This window comes from Coturnix japonica, chromosome 5 (assembly GCF_001577835.2).
Source record: "Coturnix japonica isolate 7356 chromosome 5, Coturnix japonica 2.1, whole genome shotgun sequence".
Classification (NCBI taxonomy): Eukaryota; Metazoa; Chordata; class Aves; order Galliformes; family Phasianidae; genus Coturnix; species Coturnix japonica.
The window spans coordinates 47,935,932-47,948,851 of record NC_029520.1 but is presented as its reverse complement, the minus strand read 5'-3'; the positions used below and the strand labels follow the sequence as shown (position 1 = coordinate 47,948,851).

Sequence of the window (12,920 nt, the reverse complement as noted above, 5' to 3'; positions counted from 1 at the left end):
ACAAATTGATTTTATTTTTTCTCTGAATGAAGAGTCAGATATATAATCTAACACGCTATATCATGCTGTTGTCTTAATGCTAATAGTTGCCTGCTGAAGCATTTCTGTGGTCTGAGTGGCTTCTGGTGACTGGCACTAGCTTGTCATCTGATGTGCCACAGACCTGCTCTGAACATCAGTACAAGAACATCCACTTGTGCTAAAGGAAATTCGCTCCAAATTATTGGGCTCTCCTCTGAGCCTACCTTGAATTTACTCTGATATCCAGGAATATAAGTTAGCTTTGCTTTTAAGTTCCAGTACATCAAAAGGAGCCTCTCAAATAGTGTTCAGACCCTCTTGATTTCTTCTGGCTTGAAAACTGTGCATATTTATGATCAGCAGAACGTAGTTTGGTTCATAATTAAAAATCTACAGATAAGAATAAACCAAGGAGAATTCTAGGGTTTGCTTTTAAACTCTCGTTTCAATTGGGGTGTGGAGGCAGGAGCAGATTTAGTTCTCAATAGAACAACACATGCCCACTGCTCGGTGGCTGAGTGTTGGTTGGGTGCTGCTTACCACCTTGCTGCAGTTGCAGAAATGGTGCTCAGCACTTAAACACAAAACCAGCTGTTCCCTTTATTGCTGGCTCCTGTGTAAAGTGCTCTTGCTGTTTTACACAGTGGTCTGGCAGCACAGAGAAAGTGAACCAGGGGCTGTGATCTCAGCCTGTTTCCCTTTGCTGGCTGCTCTCCGGGCAGTCAGGCTGCTGCAGGAGATACAGCAGCACTTTGCGCTTACGGGTGTGAAGAGAGGAGCTGATTGAGATGCTGGTCAGTTCTTCTCTCAGGCCTTTCCCTTTATATAAACTGTTACTGTTGGATACCCCTGCAGAGATTTAAAAAAAAAATGCAGAAAATACAGGCCAGAAGGCACCAAAAAGAAGAAAGGGGGGAAGGGAGAGGAGAGAAAAGATGCCAAGAACAGCATAAAAGGCAATGGAAGAAAATGTAGTAGGGAGTTGGTGACTTTCCCAAATCGGATGGAAAAAAGCAAGAAGTGGGGAGAGCTTCTGGCTTTATAGTCTTCATTTTAAAAAGCTTTTAGACTGTAGAGGTGAATGTGTGGCCCAAAGCTGAGGTGTGAGTATGTGCATTGCATCCTCCACATTCACACTGTGGTCAGTGCTGGCGTTGTTAGAGGCAGAAATCACAAGCTGGAGAAGCCTTGTGACTTTACATGGGAGCTTTGGAGCTGAAAAATACCAGTTGTGATAAGTAATTAATGTGCCTCTGAGTGAGTATTTGTCAGGGTGGTCAGTGATGATGGTTGGCTTCATCAGCAAGAAATCTCTCTTGGCGTGTTGTTGAGAGCTGCCGTCATCTGAGCTCTTGGTCCTGACAGCACGGCTGTGATCTTAAAAAAGAACGAAGAGCTGCATCGAGTGGATTCACTGTTTTTCTGATGAAGAAGTGTTTAAATTAACAACTTTCCATGCCTGTTAGACCACTGCTATAACCTTTAAATGGGTATAAAATGGGAGCGGATCAGTTAGAACCTCCATCCACTGTGAGGTGAAACAACAGTGATTCTTTTCTCAGCATGGAGATACTGCTGAAAAGTAGTAGGTTTTTCTTAGTGGAAGGAGTGGTGATGCAATGTCACAGCTGCCCAGGGAGTGATGCAGTCAGTGTCCTTGGAGGCGTTCAAGAGCATTGGAGATGTGGCACTGAGGGACGTGGTCACTGGTTGTGATGGGAGTGGTTGTGGTTGGACTGGGTGATCTTAGAGACCTTCTCCAGTTAATGATTCTGTGAAAACCTTCTGCACACAGAGAGGCAGATGAGCCTGATGCAGTGACTGCAAACCAGCCAGGCTGATCCCAGGTTGTATTCCTGCTTGCTCAGTGATGAGATCCCATTTAAGAGCAGAGGCAGAACTACCAGCCTGTACATTCCCATTTTTTGGAGGGCTTACCTTGCAAACAGTAATAAGGCTTGCATGTTGCTGTTGCACGCTGTTACCTCATACTTACAATAGCACAGTGTGTAGCAGATACATGGCATTTCTTTGCTTTTATTAGCTCAGGCCCTTTCTCTCTTTGCCTTTCATCTACCCCATGTTGGGCTTTGTCTTTACTCCTTCCCATCCCCATGCCAGGCTCTGACCGTGCCAGCCCCATCCCTGTGCTGCTGGGCATCCTGGCGCCAGCCTGTGCCGCGTCCACCCGTCTCCTGTCGGCTGGAGGGAGCACTGCTGGGAAGAAGGGCCCTGGCTGCTCCCTACGTGCCGTGTTTGCTTTCTCTTCAGAAGCAGGCAGGCTGGAAACTTGGCTTCGGCTGGAGAGGACCCCTTAACCTTGCCTTGGCAGAAGGAAATAATAATGTGACAGACTTCATTTATCTTTATACTGTATGCATGGCCTCGTGTGCTCTGTAGTCCTTTAGACCGAAATTGCGACGTGGAATTGGCACTGTGAAGGAGTAGGCTGTAATTTTCAAGGTGGCCTCAGGTACAATAAAAGAAAGCCCTCGTTTTTACCTAACCATGAAAAGACAAGCCATACATTTTTTTTGTGACACGTATTTTGCCACCAAGAGCAATTAATTTTACTATGTCCTTATATTCCGGTTTTCATTTGCAGCATGCTTTGCATTGGGGCTCTCTGTTGCAGTCTCAGCTTTGGCACTGCTGTGCAATGGCGTGGCAAGGGATGTGTGTGCAGTGTGGGACAGGAGGGCCGAGCTCCTGCTATTACATGAGCTTCAGAGGATTTCCTGGGAAGCATTCAGCCTTCATTGCTGTCTGTAAGGAAATCCTCTTATCTGGGCAGCGCAATAAATAGCTCTGCCTCCTGTGCGAGGAACTGAAAAACACATTCTTCAAATGTCTGTCGTCAAAAATGCGGGTTTTTAAAGTATATCAGCAGGAATTATTCTTCTCTAACAAATCCCCGTAGTAGCGTGCTATGTATATATTTAACTGGATACACAGAGGTAGAGTGAGGGGGAGACAGTGCTAAAAGAGGGCTTAGTATGCATTTAGTAATGACAAGAACAGTAAATAATCCTGCAGGTTTACAAACCTAATCCCGAATGTCTGTTTGTAGCTCTCGTGTCTCTTAGAGTCCGCTGGCAAAGATGTTAAGAGGCTGCAAAGAAAGGGCTTTTTTGTTTTTTTTACTTTGAAATACACAGGGGGATGGCTGGCTGACTGGCAACAGTAAGTTACATGGATGTGGCTGACCGGGACCTTGACTGAAAGCTCTGGGAGCTCCTCTTCCTCTGCCTGCAATGAGAAATGCAGTGAGGAAGGACCCGGCCGCCCCACTTCTGGCTCGCTGTCCCCTCTGCCCAACAGTAGTTTCAATGTGGCATTTTGGGGTTTTGCTTTTTATTGTTGAACACAGAAGTTATTTTTTTGCCCGTGCCCTGCAGCAGAGCGGTTGTTTTACTTTAACAGAAGAAATCCCCGCTAAGAGCCGTGTCACATGGCCCTATTGCTTTTAAATAAGCTTTTAAGAGGTTGGACCAGATGTTGGCCACATCTGTGTTTTCATTTCGTTGAAAATTTCATTTCAACCCTTTTATTAAAAGGGAAAATGATCATTTGGAGATTGTTTGGAAAAGTTTAGCAGCTGGGAAGATCTTTCTGGTATAATGAAAATGAAGGGCTATACTTTCAGTGCCCTGGAGCGAGCAGATGAATGATGATGGCTGGTAGGGCATGCTCATGACTGCCATGGAAATTCTCAGATCAAAGTGGATGTGTTATTCTTTGAATCAGCGTTGTGTTAAGAAAACACTTTTTTTTTTCCGTAGTGAAAGTGTTAAACTAGAGGTTTGAAGGCTCCTTCTCATCTGAAATACTCCTTGCAGTTGATGAATGCCTATCACATAGGCAGAAGAAAGGGCTACTTGCAGGCAGACTGGATATCCTACAATTACTCCCTCGACTGCTGTTACGGGGTCTGAGAAATGCTTATTATATACAACTTGCTTCTGGATTTTTCTCTGCAATTTACCAGTTGGAGAATGAGTTTTCTGTCCCTGGTGCTAATTGATCCAATGAGAAGAACTGGCACCTAATTCACTAACAAGTTATATTTAAAATGACATGTGAAATTGTTCGTGGTGCCTGAAATTACATCATTTTCAGTCTGGCATAGTAGGGCTGTATAAGGAAACAGACATCTACTGTACTGTGCCATATTAAATTTTAAGCCTCTGATCCAAAAATATAGGAAAATATAGGGGAAGCAAGGTGTTTAATGACAAATAAAAGCAGCACCAGTTGATTTTGGTGAGAAATCATTATTGTTCCTAAAACGCTGTGACAGTTTTAGCAGCAAATAATTTGGGGACGCAGAGAATTTTAAGTCAAGTTGAGCTGTGACTTGAGTTCCAGAGCAGTTCTCAGACAGCGCTTCAGATTCTGGTTTCTGAGCCTGTGATGATGTTCAGAACTTAGCAGTGAGGGATCTTTCAGTTTGGTTCCTGTTTAATTTTGGCCCTAATGTGTAAGCACTCGATATTTTAGTTTATTTTTTTACTGAAAATCTTGAAGATAAAAGGGGCTGGTGAGACAAGGAGAAGGAAAACCTCACCCTCCTATCCTACATCTTAGTGCCTGCAGCACCTACCCAGAGCACAGGAGACCCAGTTTGAGACCCGGTTCTGCACAGGCTCTTCCAACCCAAGATGTATTACTCAGCCCCGGGCACACTCCTGCTTTCTGCTCTGGAGTTATTTTATTTTGTGTAAGTAATGAAACCTTTCTTGGAGCCAGGTGTGCAGTCTCCTGGGAAGGCATCTCAGACAGTAGACTACAGAGTTCACTTCTTGCCTCGGTGATTATTTAAGCATTTCACTCACTGGAAATTCACATATCGGTTCCAGCAGGAGGGACTGGCAGTGGTGCTCGGCAGGATGCCCCGGCCTCCCGTTGGGGATGCAATGTACAACCATTCTTCTTTGTGCTTTGCATGATTTCGGCTTGCTAAAAAATTCCAGTCAGTTATATTAAAGGTATTTTAAAGAGGCACCAAACCACTTGGATGTATTTTCTCACCTTGATTTTCATTTCCAGCCTCAAGTGAAGGAATGCTTTCATAGAATCAAAGAACCATTAAGGCTGGAAAAGACCACTAAGGTCATATAGTCCAAATCCAACCCATCCCCGCCATAACCACTACCCATGTCTCTCAGTGCATCTCCATGGACCATGATCCCACCACTCCCTGGGCAACTGTGCCACTGCATCCCCACTCTTTCAGGGAAGATCCAGCCATGCGTCCTTGGGTCCCATCCCTGTGTGTTTGGTAGTGAGTGCTTGCATGAAGAACCGGAGGCCCCTGGGCAAGGTGTGCTCTTACTGCACAGTGTAGAGATAAGAGCAGGAGTTAAGCGTAGGTGCTGAACAATTACATAGTTAATAGTTATCACAGTCATAAAGCAAAACTTTCACACCCTGGGACTCTGATTAGAAACTTCATTTATTTATTTTTCCTGCAGCTTGGGTTGTCTGTTGTCCGTTCTTGATTAAATGTAATGGAGATGACCAAGGAGTTTTCTTCATTCCCCAGAATAAGTCTGTGTTGAATAATGTATTTTCTTCTCTACCTTGACTACAATAATGGTATATTACTACTGTACATTAATATGATGTGGAAAATCAATTTTGCTGCTATAAGTTGTGCTGGTCCCAAATTAGATCTCAGTTCTCAGTTTATGACGTTTAATGAATAGAATGAATCTTAAAAACTCTTGTTTACGGGATAAGTCTTAGTAAATATATAACCATAAAATGACAACAATGTTGTAATTACAGAAAGTCATTATTGCTGCACGTTTGTTTAGACCCTCCCATAGATTTCAAGTTATTTTAAGGTTTGGAAACATTCTAATAATTCCCATTTTTGGAAAAAAAAATGCATATTTTTACAGAACTGATATGAGTTATGTGATTCGAATGACTGTAGATCAGAATTAAGAGTAGACCTACGGTATGACTGTCGGTGTAATGTATCATTCACTGCTTTGTGCTGTTTCCTTGTAAACAGAGAAGTATTTTCTAAGCCGTAATTTACAGATGAATCACCAGGATATGGGCCCTAGTGAAGTAATCCATGTTATGGTGAATGAAAAATGGTGTCATCTGAAATGCCTCTCTGGGTTCATGGTGAAAACATGTGGCTGTAAATTAAAAAAGAAAGGAAAAAAGGAAACGTGTGGTAGATTTTTGGTCCTAAAGAGAACCGTGCTGGCACCTGCATTATAAATCAGTTCAGTGTGGTGCATGTTGGTGTGGATCCCCTCGCATCACAAGTACACAACAGTTTCTTAAACCTCACTGATGAATGCAGAAGGAAAGGCGAAGAAGTGTTACTTTACCGTAGGACTTCAATTGCAATTGATTTTGAAGAAAACGTCTAGCTAATTAAATGTGTTCTTTTATGTAGGTGGAAATACAGGAGATGGTGAATTAGATCTCAGTGGAATTGACGACAGTGAAATAGATAGGGTAAGATACGCTTTTATCCCGAGTCTCTCTGCGTTTGGATATCTGAGAAAGAAAAAATGGTTGTTATGTGGTGCATTCTCTCCATCTCTACCTCTTCACTCTGACAGTGCTTGCCTCTGATCTATAGAGAGGTTCGACTGATTTCAGCTGTCTGGGGTCAAAGCTAATGTACATGCAAGCTGGTGAATTTAGTGCTGATTTTATGTATGTACGGGACTGCTGCTGCTGCTTTCTTACTGTGCTGGCATGGTTACGTTTTAGAATACCTTTTATTCTTAGGAGAACTTTTAAAAGTTTGGTGGAACTGTAAAATCATTATTCAATTACAATATATTCATCTTATGAGGCTGTCATGGAAACCAGGCTGTAGAAGCAGCATGTACAGCTTCTGTGTGCTTAAAAAGATTCCCATAGCATCTTCTGGGTTTATTATTATTTGTGTGGCAGCACGAGGTACCTTTTCCATAACAGGCTGAGTATAAAGACAGCTGTGGAAATGGCCTGTTAAAGGGCACACAGCAGGTCAGTGTATGAACACACAGTCCTCCCATCAGGGCCTCATGTCCTCTCCAGCCACCATGCGAGTTGGAAATGAAAAGTGCAATTTGAATGGATAACACTGATACTAGAAGCTCCTTTTGGAGGACGGAGTCACCGAAAGCAGAAGGGTTTCATAGAGATTGCTGAGAATCGGGCTTGATCTGATGAATATTCTTGGTGAGGAATGGAGGGGTAGGCAAATGCTTGGCCTGAGGGCAGCTGAGCTGGGTGTGAGGAAGAGCATGGTAGAAGTGGAGTAGAATGGGGAGCAGGGAGGCTGGTAATGTGAAAGCTCCCAGAGCTGATTCTGAAGGGCTTCGATAGAGCAGGTCAGTCTTTTAAAACAAAAACGGGGAAAGAAAAAAGCACCTTTTCTCTACTTTGTAGCCCGTAGTGAGGTCATAACTCTGCTTTTATGACCTCATGTTCATTTCCATGGCAGTAGACTATAATACTGTAAGCCCAAGATTATGAACTCGCTAAAAGCATAAGAAAGATGAATAACTGAGCTCTGAGGAAGAGTTTTACTATTATGACCCACCTTTAATAGAAACAGATGAAATAGTGAAATACTGGCCTGATAAACCAGCACCTGTGCAGCTGCTTGCTCGCCCCATTTGCCCTCCAAGGAAGGACCCCTCCCTACATCAGTTTCATTTGCCTGGAGTTACTTTTCTCATAAAATTCTTCTGTCTACATTTTACTTCAGAGAAAATCTGAACTACTAAAACCTGTAAGACGGAGAAAACTCAGTTTGTTTTTCTAGCACTTAAACATTGTTTTACAAGTTTTGGGTCCGTTGCTTACAAGTGAATTGTCTTCTTTATCAGGGATGATCCCGTTTGTCTTCTCCATTCTGCAGAAGTTCTTCATTGCCAGACAGCACATGCCATACAGAACAGTTGTGCTAAATGCTGGGCTTATATTTGTATGGGAAATTGACAGGAGATCTATCTAGCAACCTGCCAGCCTGCTTGCTGCCTACCTGCCCACCTATCTGCTTATTTCTGTGACTTATTTGAATAATTCTAGGTGCTTTACAGCTCCGCACTTACTAATGATGTTGCTGTGATTAAGCAGGATTAACTGCAGGACATTCAGATGTGTGCACTGCACCCAGCTCTATGAAATCTAAAGGACTGAACCTCCAACTGCTTTCATTCACACGACCCATTGAACTAATAATTTTGGTAACCATGCTTAAACCTTCCCAGAAACCTACCTAGAAGACACATGTTTCTGTTTTGGTTTTGGTTGTGGGTTCCCATGCTGTTTTGAATTACAGACCACCATCACCTCTCAGAATTACTTGCAGACAACCATGTTGTCATGATACTCTCTTACATCATCTGCAAAAGACCATAAAAAACAAGATCATTCTAAATTAATCATGTATCAAGTATTACGATGGCATACAATGAGTCCTGGATGGTTGTCGACCACCCCACCACAGTTTGGAAACCCAGTACTGTGTTTTGAAAGCAGGTTGTTGCTTTTCCAGCTTTAGGATTTGCTAGAAATGCTCTGATTGTTGCATCTCGGTCATGTTTTCTTATATATATGTATATTGTTTTTAATTAAACAAATTAAGAATTGACCTTGTTAGTGGTTTATCAGTTCAGTTTTGCGCTATGATTTTTAAGTCGATTTCTGAAAGCAGATGAACTTGTTTTGTCTTTTAGTATATACTTAACGAAACAGAAGCTCAGATAAAAGCAGAGCTGTGGATGAAAGAAAATGCAGATTATTTGAAGGAACAAAAAGGTAAGTGGATAGGACTGGAATTCTTCTTTTGGCCAGGGTTGCTGAAATATGCAGTCTGTGTAATCTTCATGCTGGTTACCCTTTTGTCATCTTACAGAAAAGGAAGCAAGAATAGCAAAAGAGAAAGAACTTGGGATTTATAAGGAACACAAGGTATCAAACTGTGTGCTAATTGTGTCTGTTTGAAAATGTCTTGGAAATTCATTATATCTGTTGATCACCCTGTGTAGGCTGTTTTGGGTTGGGGGCGGGGGTAAAGGGATGGGTCACCACTAAACAAGCCAAACCCAGCATATTTCTATGCATTACATGAATAGAATGCTATAACTTCTCTCAGTTAAGTTAAACTGTTAAACTGAAAGTTAAACACTTTCTTGCCCAAATGTCTATTCTGAGCTACCATTAGGAAAAAAATCAGTGCATGCAAAAACAGAGCTAGTTCTTGCATATAGGATTGCAATCCTAATTGCTTACTTATTTAAATACAGTTCTTAGGACATGCCTGACTTTTTTAACGCGTGCATGGGGAATTTGTTTGTACTTGCCCTACCTTAAGCAGCTTCCTCTGCTCTTACTATAATGATTTCTTTATGAACAGCTGAAGAGGTCTTTGTTATAGCCACTTAAAGAAGTATTTAGTCCTACCTTTCATAAAGAAGGCAATGGATATGTTAACAAATGGCACGTCCTGTCTCCATGTTTAGCAGCTTAAAGCAACCTAATTGGCCGTATATTCACAATTTACAGCATTAGTGTTTTTTGTAATTGAGCAAGTGACAAGTCAAATCTTCCACATGCAACTAAAATCCATGTTCGTTTTTAATGTGTGTATCTTGTATCTTTCTTTTCTGCCTAATGTGAAAGACAGAGTTTCCCACTTCCCCTAGGTATTTCAATAGCAAAAACAAAACCAGACAATGAAACACTGTTTTATGCTTCAGAGTCCCTCATTCATGCCGCCCTTCCAGGGCCGTGGAATTCTACCAGCAATTTTCAGAACTCTATAACTCTCTGGCACTGAGAAGCAGCCCAAACAACCCACCTTTTTGTTCTGACAACACAGGAGTTTTTCTCGAGCTGTATTGTTTCTGACAGCTCGAGTAGAACTTGATTAATATAGTGCTTTCCAATTTCAAGGTAGCACTTGACCCATGTAGGTAAACAGAGGGGCTATTATACATTAAAAAATAAATCTCCTGCGGAGCTTGGTGTTAAAAACTTCCTTTGAAAAGGAAAAGGTTGAATGAGAAACAGAAGACTTTTTTTGTGTGTTCCTAGCTAGGCATTGGTCCCAGACAGAAGTGTTCCCTGGTGTCATTTCTCTTTGTCTGGGTCTGTGCAGCATCAAACTGCTGCATAGTGTTAGCACTGGGCTTGCAGTGCTTGGCCGAGGGAGGTTGTCTCTCTCTGTGGGCAGGTGATGTTGCTGCAGCATCCTGCTTCCTCCCCAACACCATTATTGCTTAGAAAGCTGCTGCTAATTGCTAATTTTCTCCACTTCTTTCCATTCTGAGGAAGAGTTGGATGTGCAGCTTTCAGGCTTCATACAAAATGCTGCTGTCAGTGCCTAGGGGAGTGCCCCAGCTTGACTCTCACTTGGAAGGTAGTTTTAACAGAGGAATTTATTTGCATGCTGGGTGATGTTATCAAGGTCCCTGTTCCTGTAACGGGAGCTCTCTCCATTTTTTTTTTTCACATGTGAGAAATGGCCCACGTTGCTTTTCTGGCAGCGGTACAAATGTGCAGTCAAGAATTTGTAATAAACTGCGTGGGCATTTGGCAAAAATGGGAAAGCCTACACTGAATTCTTGTAGAAAAAGAAGTTTCTTAGCCTTAGTCCTCCCCCAGGCCATAGAGTGCTGACCTGGCTCTGCCCCATCGCCTATCCTGTCCCCGAGTCGCCAACACCTGTGCAGGGACTGCTGAGCTACAGGTCCCCCTTCTGCTACACAACCATTTTGTTTGTCTCTACATCACTAATTTTATATTTTAATTAAGCCAAAGAAAGCTGCAAAGAAGCGGGAGCCAATTCAAGCCAGCACAGCAGGAGAGGCAATTGAAAAGATGTTAGAACAGAAGAAAATCTCAAGTAAAATTAATTATAATGTGCTAAGGGACCTGAACAGCAAAGGAAGTAACACACCAAAGAAAGAGGATGACAGCACTGATGACAGCACCAACACCAAGAAGCTGTCAAGAAGAAAATCTATTGCCAGTAGGAATATAGCCAGCCCTGTAAACAGTGTGGGAAAAAGGTACCGCAATTGTTCATTTCTATCTCTGTCTGTGAGACTGTCTATGTATCTTTCTGAGCCAGACAATGTAGGTACTGAAACATTTGTCTGAGGCTAAAATAATGCTGGGCTCTTGTTTTTATTTATTTTGCCTGCAGTGTCACAGTGGAAACTTATTTATAGTTCTCGTATCAAAGGTCTGTTTTAGTGTGAGTTAATCATTCTGGAGGAGAAGAAAAAAAAAAATCAATGGAAATTCATAAACATCAATCTTTGGGCCACGAACAGCTTTTCTTCATATATCCCTGACATTTGGTGTCCTCCCTTTCTGGGTTGTCTGTATCTGCTGACATGACACTAAATGCTCGAAAGCTTTGGCTTTTTGCTTCATTTGAAAAATACAGTTCCCATCTGTTATGACAGCTAAGCTGTTTTGATTAGCTTTTATTTTAGTTTTGTTCCAAACTTTTGTTGTTAATTGGTGACACAAATATAAAGCTTTACAGTAAATATGCTTGTCGGTTTTCTGGTCTGCATTTGCAAATGTTTTATAGTGTGATGAAAGCTACTATTTTAATGTGCAAAATATTCAGACTTGCTGGGCAGATTTGTGGTGTGCTGTAATGTGTAGAAGGAGATGGATGTGTCCTATCTGCAATATTCAACTGTTTTATTAGCCTGCAGTTCATGAAATCATGTCGGATGATCATTTGGATGATCTCTCTCTATAGTGGTTTCTTATTTAGTTGCTAGATATTAATTTACTGCCTAAAAGATGTTTTTTGCTTCCAAGGCCATACACCACCAGGAAATCCAGACATTTAATATAGAAATGCTAGATGGTGTCTTCATACTGTTGTTTGGAGAGTGAAGGGCAGGGGGTGGATGGAGGGAGCAGAGGAGAGCTGGGGTTGGTGATGGCACTGCTTGCAGCAGCACTGGAGTGGGCAGAGCTCATGGGAGGGGGCTCAGGGCTGTCAGAAGTGAGAATGAGGAAGGAGCTGCAGCTGGAGGTGCTTCAGATATGATATTTTCCCTTCCTAAATAAAGCAGCTCTGGGGAGAAAAAGGCAACCAGAAGGTGTGAGAATTCATCTATTGGCAAAAGGAGTGAGGATGTAGCAAACCTGTGGAGGTAAAGCTGGGTGGGCTGGTATGGACATGGCCATACACAAACCTATTACTATGAACTGGTTTGCACTTGGGCAATTACATTGGCTTTGGCCAATGCTTTTAACTTCTCAGCCAGAATTGTGTCTACCTTCACTGTCACTGGGATACAGATTTTTGCAATGTAACAAATGTCTTTTGTTTTTCTGCTCTTCCTTCTTTATTCTGTGTTTTATCAAAATGGCTTCATCCTCATTCAGCTCCTCACCTCTCTAACACCAACAGCTTTCCAATTCATTCAGTGAGGATTTTAGTTTCCTATGTAAGTTGCTACTTCAGGTCATGTTTAATGACCTAAATACACATATTTTCTAATAGAAGGAAAGTGAAGATGGATTCAGGATTATCTCACAGCATTGGCTTATGGGTTTTTTTGTATTTAACAGGCATAGTGAGTCATATTTCTGCAATTTTTAGTGAAGCACAGCTCTGATACAGTTAGCAAGAATGGAATGCTGTGATGGGCAGTATGGGCTTGTGAGGGACCCATTGCTTTTCAGGACTTAGCAGTAATATGAGCACCTGAGATGCTTCAGCACATCCATCCATGTCCCTTTGAGGTCTGCCTTTCTGCAGCACTGGGCACTTGGAGCTCCTGTTGAAGCCAGCAAGTTAAACCCTTAACAGGTGTTAAACTCTTTGGAAAATCATGCCATAAATATTTGATTTAACAGTGGTGCAACTTGAAAAGGTCTCTAAATAAATACAC

The 12,920-nt window shown here is 42.1% G+C and overlaps 1 protein-coding gene across 1 annotated transcript in view; it reads left to right on the top strand.

Annotated features, from left to right (window-relative positions):
• BRF1 (BRF1 RNA polymerase III transcription initiation factor subunit) overlaps positions 1-12,920 on the top strand; it is a 152,113-nt gene that overhangs the window by 101,884 nt on the left and 37,309 nt on the right. The window contains exons 12-15 of the mRNA XM_015865581.2: positions 6,443-6,504; positions 8,727-8,808; positions 8,906-8,961; positions 10,807-11,063. Of these exons, the coding sequence (XP_015721067.1) occupies positions 6,443-6,504; positions 8,727-8,808; positions 8,906-8,961; positions 10,807-11,063 (457 nt within the window). The remainder of the gene's footprint in view (positions 1-6,442; positions 6,505-8,726; positions 8,809-8,905; positions 8,962-10,806; positions 11,064-12,920) is intronic.